Consider the following 9,098-nt stretch of genomic DNA (forward strand, 5'->3'; position numbering starts at 1 on the left):
TTATATCAGAAAAATAAATTGATTTGTGAGGTAAGGGTACTCTCTTTTCTCTTTGTATACAGACAATTAATTTTGATTATTACCAGTTCAATTAGGCATGTGTTTCTAAATCAAGCCAGTCTGATCTGTATTAAAAACTTTATGTAGCTCGTAGGTGAACAGGTCTGTGAATACAGTACAGTATAGGACTTCTGGGGTAAGGTTTAGATGGTCCAGGAATACATCTCTAATTCCATCATGTTATACAGTAATGAGTTTACCAATCATAGATTCCTCAATCATGGTCTTGCCAAGGAATTGTTCCCCTTGATCAGAGAGAGCTGTAAACACAAACTAACCTTAATGGTGCAGGTAACAGTTGGAATTGTGGTGGACTGTTTTAGCTAATACTGTACCCCATTGGGAGCAGTATCATATCTAATAATGGTGCCACTTACTTGCCACTTTGAGGTGTGTGTGAGTGTGTGTGTGTGTGTGTGTGTGTGTGTGTGTGTGTGTGTGTGTGTGTGTGTGTGTGTGTGTGTGTGTGTGTGTGTGTGTGTGTGTGTGTGTGTGTGTGTGTGTGTGTGTGTGTGTGTGTGTTTTTTTCTTAGATGTTTGGACTCACTGGGAGTTCCCAATTAAAAATAGGTGGTTTAGAATTTTGGCATGCAGATTACAGATGTAGACCTAAGGGCAATTACCGACAATTGTAAAAATGCAGAAAGTGTGATAACTGTTATTAAAGGGTTAAATTGATTATAGAATGTTAAATCATGTGAGACTTGCTCATCTAGAGAGAACTATGCCACTGTATTGAGCCGGTATGAATCTTTCAGAGACTAATCAATGTTTCCTCAATATTTCTTAAGCAAAATTGGTTTAGATCAGAGTTTAGTCTTTTTTTTTTTTGTAAACTAAGTGTCTCACTTCACTCGTTTCCATTCAAAATCAAATTAAGGCTTATATGACTGTGGGTTAAGTCCTAATCACTTCAATTCAGATTTACAGTTTGAATTTCTACTGAAAAATGGTGGACCTGAAGGCTCTGATTAATTTAATATCGCAGTATCTTCTTTTTAAGAACTACTGTACTGCACAGTGTTTGAAACTTACGCAACATAGAACATGTCCCACTTGCCCGCAGTTGTCCCATGGGTGCGCCGAGTGCAGCACTTCTTCCAGCCATCTTCTAGTTCTACAGTCACAAGGTTAGTTGCTGCAAAATACACATTGATATAAATACATATGTTAAGCAGAAAAGAAGATTGCATAAGACCTTGAAGATGGGAGGTGATAAGGAAGTTTACCTGGAAGCCAAGTACAAGGTCAAGAAAGAGATTTACAAGGTCAAGAAGTATGAACAGAATGCATCTGTGGATAAAGTGAATAGTGTAGCTGCTAAAGATGAGGTATAAAGAATAGCAAGGCAAATAGTGAGTAGAACCAAAGATGTAGGTGGTGAGCAGTACAGGTTGACAACCCTTTATCCGAAATTCCGAAAACCGAAAGTTTTTTTTGTGGGGCTTTTTTTTTTTTCTTTTTTTTTTAAACCGGGATTAGCCCATCCGGGCATAGATCACTGACTCACATCGGGGCCTGGTGGGCAAAAATGTAATCGTAATAATAATTATAATAATAATAATTATTCATAGTAAATAAGATTTGTAATTAAAATACTGTACACCAAAATAAATTAATAATGATAACAATAATAATAATAATAATAATAATAAAATATAATAACAAAATTAATAATAATAATAAAGAAATACAAGAATGAAAAAAAGGTCAAAAGTGAGAAACGCGACCTAAACCTAAGAATTATTATTATTATTACGTATTATTATTATTATTATTATTATTATTATTATATTTTCACCCCCCAGGCCCCGATGTGGGTCAGTGATCTATGCTTCGGTAGGCTAATACAAAAAAAAAAAAAAATTCTGAAAACCGAAAAATTCCGAAATCCAAAATGCCTCTGGAACCCAAGGATTTCGGATAAGGGATTGTCAACCTGTATATGAGAAATGACTATGGAAATATGGTTGTTGAATAAGAGAAAATTAAGAATGCTTGGAGAAAACAGTACTATTGTCTGTTGAACGAAAAATTTAATTGGATAGGGTCAGCCTCGGAGTAGCAGAATCAGTACAAGAAACATATCCAAGGATAATAAGAGAATGGGCAAAGAAAACTATTAACAGAATAGATTGGAATGGTTGCTGGTAGTTTTGGAATAGTTACAGAAATGTTGAAATTATCAGATGATGTTGGTATAATGATGGTAACCAAATTGAATAATGTAATAATACTGGAAGTATTGTTTTAACTGACTGGTTGAAGGGTGTGATTGTAAATACTGTACTTACAGTACAATTGCACACACTTATTAAATCACAGTATTGTACACTCACTGTTACATTTATATACCACACTTAAGTATACTGTACAGTACACTTAAACTGTATTATATATTGCAGCAATTTGTGAACACACGATGGAGCACAATGGAGGTGATGTTTACAGCACTGGCCACGCGTTCAAAGCAATATGCGGAGCGGCCTATCATACTTTCTCTCTGGTTAACAAAATGTTTATTGGGATTATTGGACATTATCAGACATCAGTTTTAACAGAACTGTGGCTTTAGCGACCATGGTGTCCCACCAGTTACCGTAGTCTGTTATGCTGAGGGTTTACAGTACAGAAAAAATCTAATTTTCTCCACTGTATCAGTTAATAACTCATGCTTTTCACACATTATATTAAATACTCACACTGGGGTGGTAAGGGGCTATCACAGGTAGCACTTTCTGGAACATCACCGGAGAATGAACCCTCAGCTTGCTTCATTGATGGTCCTTCTTCCTCAATGCCACATATAGAATCACGATTCCTCTTCTTAGAGGTTAAAGTCTTCCTTGCTTGGGTGGAACGAACTGCATGCTGGTATCTTGGTGATGATGTAGCACTGCGGGAAGTGTGTGGATATTTTGGAGACACTGGAACATCTTCTTTCTTTCCATGAAACTGGAAAATAAAGAAAAATATATACAATAATAGTTAACAGCAGGAAGTGTCCTTGTGACAGACATCATAACCTATACCACTTTCAATATTGATATAATTTTTAAGCAGGCTGTACTGTTGGCATTAATAAATATTATACTTGGATTCTGTAATGGGAGTGTTGCTCTGTTAGCCTGAGTAATTATCAACTGATGATTTTTGGTAAAAAAAAATCACAAGGAGAGATCACACGAGTATCTTGGTCAAATACATTCACAGGGTAAAACACTTTGTGACAAAGAGGTCCATAAAAAGGAAATATAAATTACAGAACTTTGATTTTTAAGCAAAGATCTGATAATACTGTATCTATCTCAACCCTTAATTGATGGTTGGCTCTTTATGTAAATTGTCTGTCTTGACAGGGAGATATATGGGTTTTAAAAATGTGTAAATCTTAAAATGTTCTTATGAAATGGAGAAGATTTGTTCACTGAATACACAGCTGTAATCATATTCTCTGTATGTTTAAAGAGAGAAATAAAATTGGGAGGGAAAATGCTGCACATATGACCAGGTAGGAGGTAGGGGATTAATGCAGTTCAAGGAGAGTTTACCATATACAGTAAAGGATACAATGATTTGTTACAATTGATTCAAATTTTTCTTACCTCATATTTTCGTTTCTTCTTCAGAGACTGAAAGAGTTCCTCAACAGCTGCTTTTCTTTTGGGTTTTCTCTTCTGATCAATGATTTCTACCTCAAAGATACTCTTCTTTATGGGTGCTGTCACTGCTTCTACTTCTGACAGTTCCTCTTCTAGTAAAATAAATTATCCACAATAACTTAATGCCAAACTATACACTAAACATTATTAAAAAACAGATATCCTCTTATCAGCTTCCCTGTACTCTATACCTGAATAACTTAACCATTACAATAAGCATGTCTCTCTGCACATTGACTAAGGCTTTCATATATAGGGTGGCACTTCAGTATCCTATCCATGACTTAGACAAATTACAATCCAAAGCAAATTTTCTCAACAGTAATCAGTCCTCTCACTTCCTCCATATCTTCCCTCTGTATTAGATAATAATTCATCTGTTCACTTTTTGTTTTCTACCTTATTTCCAGTCACTGTGTCATCATCTACCCCCTTTTAAATCCATTGCAGCTATCCCTATTCTATGTGAATTTCCTTTAACTGCACCTCATTTCAATCTTGTCCGTCACTCCTCATTATTTCATAACCATAAAATTTTCTTCTTGCTCGCATCTTGCGACTAACCTAAGCTGATCTAACTTAACATATAAGCTAAAGCTCTTTGAACATGCCATCTCTTGTCTTCTTACACAGCCAAACACTTATTTAAATTTTTCTTATTCTTGTTATAGTAAGCCACGTTTATCAGGAGTCTCGCTTTCAGAGGGCAAACTGACTTGTGTACCTCCCCTAGTCCATTGCAATACTGTATGTATAAAAAATAATAATAATGTACGTAGTCATCACAACAAACCTTTAATGGTATCTGCTGAGTGTTGGTCTGGCTCTGGACTCGATGAACGTGAATCTGTGGAGCTGGCAGTGGTAGCCGCAGGTGACAGTAGCATCATCTCCTCATCATCTAGTCCAAACTGCTTGCTGGGACTACTACTAGTACTGGGACTCTCTGTTTCTCCACCCATCTCATTTGTGCCTCGGGAAAACTGTTAAATACTATTTTAGTTCTATGTACCAAAACTTAAAACCTTAAAACAAATTCGATACTGTATATACTATTGGATATAAAAGTCTGGCATTGCAAAAACACAATAAATAGTCTGATGTTGATAAAAGAAATATTAATAAGTTATACTAGGAAGATACATCATATGCTGCAGGCTTTCACATCCTCTATTACATTCCTCTTATTACAAGTTATAAAGTACAGCATGCCCTAACAATTTGCGGGATTTTAAATCGCGGCCTTCGATTATTCACAGATGACACCCTGGATGTACCCAAGAATATGTGCAGGTACTTTTAAAGTTGGCAGCATATTCGTGGCCGAGGACAGGGAACATGCGAGTTTTGTGGTGTCCCGCAAGGTGTCTCTGTTGTCCCAGGCGGCTGGGCCATGCACACACTCCACCACAGTTGGGGATAAACACTTGTCCGTCTCATGTTTGTGCTTCTCTGCTCTCTTAATAACTGTGCTCCTCATGCTTGTGATGGCTCCCAAATGCCTTCAACCACCTTTATCAAGCCGCGGGAAGGTGTCAAAAAAAGCGAAGAGAGAAATGAAGGTCATGACCCTTGTGGAGAAGATACAACTGCTGGACAAACATAGGAGTGGCCAGAGTTTTGCTGCATGTGGCCACGAGTTTGGCATCAATGAGTCAACTGTCTGCTACATCATAATGCCGTTGCCTTAAGTGCTCCCTCTTTTGCCAAGGTAGCTGCTAATGTGAGGGACACAGCTATGGCGAAGATGGAGAAAGCTTTTAACATCTAGATTGAGGACTTTAACTACTGCCACATCCTTCTCAGCCAAAAGTTTATCTGTGACAAAGCCAAGGTCCTGTATGACTGATTCCATGCTGAGGAAGATGGTGAAGGTGAAGTGAATGGTGAATGTGAAGTGAATGGTGAATATGGTTCTTGTGCCGGTGGTTCTGGTGATACTACAAAGAAAGGTTTTAATGCCAGTAAGGGGTAGTTTGAGAACTTCAAGAAGCGCTACAACCTGCACAATTCGAGCATCACTGGTGATTCAGCCTCAGCGAACAATGTAGCAATAAGGGAGTATCCTGTGATCTTTGTTGAGATTATCCGGGAGAAGCGCTACAAGTCCGAGCAGGTTTACAATGCCGATAAGGCAGATGAGGAGCACTTGTAACTACACTGCCTTAAACTTCATCATCATATTTATCATTTTCATCATGATATTCATCAGTGGCAGGGGAGAGAGGGACAGGCTCTACACACATAGCCAGCACAGAATGATTAGTGTTACTCTATTTTTATATACAGTCATGCGCCGGTTAACGTCCAACCGAACAACGTCCGATCGCATATACGTCCGTGCCCCCCCCCCCAAAAAAAAGTGACGCCTGCTGGACCACCACTCCACGACCCCCTGACGGAGACACGATGATCCTCCCCATGCTGGTCAGATATTATGTGTTAAAGGAATATGCTTCCTTACTTAGGCTTTTTTTAAGCATTTGTCTACAGGTGAAATGTTAACCTACATCTATTGAGGATAAAATCTTTCACCTACAAATTGACAATAACACATTTGCTGTAATCAGACATATCTAGTTGCCTCAATAATTGCAACCCCAGTTGCAATTAGGGTTGCAATTTCAAATTCTGTGGCATTACTAAAAATAGTAAAGTTTCTGGTGCACTCAGAGAGAAAACGGAGGACTCAGGCGTCCAGATGTGAGAGAAAACGGACTCGTATGACGGGGGACCAAATAAAAAAAGCATAGCTACATGTTTGACTACAGTATTAAGCGTACCCTTTTCATCACTTTGTAATAAACCTAGCCATGCCTATGTGTGTTTATGATATTTACCATAACATTATATATATATATTTAGTGGGTCTAAATGGTCGTAAAATGGGAAACTTGGGGTTGGGTCTTGGGTGCCTGGAACCAATTAGAATAAATCCCATAGGTTCTGTATTTTCGTTATCGGCGGGGTCCCAATTAGGCGGGATAACCAAGGGATGATTGTACTGTACTGTATATACTTGTGACACTGGCCAGTTGCTTCTGGTGTTATGGTACAGGGGTACCAAGTGACAGCACTAGGATCCCGCTTCCTCTATCAAGGAATAAACAATTCAAATTTAAATTGAAAAAAAAACATTCAAATAATGGGACCTAGCGAACCGAAATGGACCTAGAGCGGGCACAGTCACATATGCATCGCGTATTCTTATAGATTGTGTGGCCAGGCATACGTTATCTAGTGAATTTAGTCAATATTGTGCAGTAACAATGGACCTAAGTGCAAACCTGTATTGTACATGTACTAAATGATTACGGTACTAAAATTGTTATGTCTATTGCAAATATAGCTTGTTTATACAGGTATTCAAATAAATTACTATCTTACAAGAATCCCTCCAATGTAAGTTATATTCACCCAGGTCGTTTGGGTGGCAAATTATGAGAAGAGCTTAGTCACTCTTAAGTAATGATAAATAAACACGTAGGCAGGCCTTCAGCGCCAACTGTCAAATCTTATCTCAAATAAATAAACAAACAAACGCCAGACATTCTGTCACCTCACCTCCCGCCCCCTCCCCCCCCCTCTTCCCACCCTCCTGTGTTCCCAGACAAAAGATTAGTGATTTCTTTATGTTTATTTTATATAATATCTCAGACTTAAGTTAGGATAATATAATTTGCATTGCTGAAATCCTTGCAAGACAGAGATTAATTTGAATATAAGCGTCATATATTTTGCTCAAGATATAAAAAATGTAGTACATTAGTGTACAATACTGTAGTACATTATATAAAAAGTTTTTCAACTGTATTTTTGGGTAGAATTGCATAAATTTCTTCATTTATTTTCATCCATTTACATGCGCACACCATACTAAAAGAAATGTAAAATAAATAAATGACCTTAGTGCAAAGCTGGAGTGCACATGTACTAATTTGATTACGGTACTAAAATTGTTATATCTAGTGCGAATTACAACATGTTTATATTCAAATAAATCAGTATCTTACAAGAATCCCAGCAATGTTAATTATATTCTCCTAGGTCATATCACTGGCATTTTAAAATGAGAGAAGCTTAGTAGGACTGTTAAATAAACACACAGAGACCTTCGCCTCAAACTTATCACCTCAACCCCCCCACCACGCCCCCCCCCAGCCCCTCGCTGGGTGGTGGAGCCGTCAGTCCCCCCCCCCCCTCCAGCCAGGCTTTCAGGCTTACAGTTTTTATCTTATATAATATCTCAGACTAAAGTTAGGAGATTATAATTTGCATTGCTGGAATCCTTGCAAGGCAGCCAATAATATGAATATAAACGTCATATATTTTGCTCAAGAGATAAAAATTGTTGTACATTAGTGTACAGTACTGTAGTACATTTTATAAAAAAGTTTTCAACTGTATTTTTGGGTAGATTTACATAGATTTCTTCATTTATTTTCATCCATTTACATGCACACACCATACTAAAAGAAACGTAATAGAAATAAATGACCTTAGTGCAAAGCTGGAGTGCACATGTACTAATTTGATTACGGTACTAAAATTGTTTTGTCTAGTGCAAATTATAGCATGTTTATATTCAAATTAATCAGTATGTTACAAGAATCCCAGCTATGTTAATTATATTCACCCAGGTCATTTCACTGGCTTTTTATAAGAGAGAAGCTTAGTCACTTAAGAACTGATAAATATACATGCGTTAGACCTGGGCCTGTGCCAACTGTCAAACGTACTACCTCCCCTCCCCCCACGCCCCCTCGCTCGCTCCCACCCTCTCTCTCCCCCATCTGCTTGGCGTTGCTGGAATCCTTGTAAAACAGTGAATAATTTTAATATAAACGTCATGTATTTTGCACAAGAGATAAAAATTAATCACCTGTATCACATTACAGTAGTGATTTAAGAGTAAAAGTGTATATGTACGTATATAGTATTCCACATACACGTAAGTATAAATAAAAAGTTTACGTGATGATCGGACAACGTCCATTTCGGTTAACGTCATGTTTCCAAGAACGTATCTAGGACGTTAACCGGCGCATGACTGTATATTTAAAATAATGAATGAAAATTCAGATTTTTTTATGTACAGTCAACCCTCGCTTTACGCGGTCCCACTTTACGCGTTTCCACGTTTACGCGGTACCCTGCCGAAACCGGAACGCTCACTTTCCGCGGTGTGTGTACCCTTTTACGCGGAGAGCGGCGCGAGCAGGGTGCGCACAAGGTCGCCCAGTCATCAAAACATTTCCGAGTTCTTCACCCGCCACCCACCACAGCCGGCCCAAGTCAGTGATAGTGATAATGATAGTGAGGATATGGACTTATATGGACTTTGAGGGGTTTGACAAAGAGGCCCTGCAAGCCTCT

The 9,098-nt window shown here is 38.1% G+C and overlaps 1 protein-coding gene across 3 annotated transcripts in view; it reads right to left on the bottom strand.

Moving 5' to 3' along the window:
* Nucleotides 1-6,022, bottom strand: part of LOC121869233 — a 59,329-nt gene extending 53,307 nt beyond the window's left edge. For all 3 annotated transcript variants that reach the window (XM_042370491.1, XM_042370484.1, XM_042370476.1), the window contains exons 1-4: nt 4,516-6,022; nt 3,666-3,814; nt 2,763-3,015; nt 1,096-1,198 (exon numbers count right to left, since the gene is read on the bottom strand). In XM_042370491.1, coding sequence (XP_042226425.1) covers nt 1,096-1,198; nt 2,763-3,015; nt 3,666-3,814; nt 4,516-4,684 — 674 coding nt within the window. In that variant the 5' untranslated portion in view covers nt 4,685-6,022. The remainder of the gene's footprint in view (nt 1-1,095; nt 1,199-2,762; nt 3,016-3,665; nt 3,815-4,515) is intronic.
* Nucleotides 6,023-9,098: the final 3,076 nt, after the last annotated feature.

Source organism: Homarus americanus, unplaced genomic scaffold (genome assembly GCF_018991925.1).
Source record: "Homarus americanus isolate GMGI-L3 unplaced genomic scaffold, GMGI_Hamer_2.0 scaffold32583, whole genome shotgun sequence".
In the NCBI taxonomy this organism is placed as follows: Eukaryota; Metazoa; Arthropoda; class Malacostraca; order Decapoda; family Nephropidae; genus Homarus; species Homarus americanus.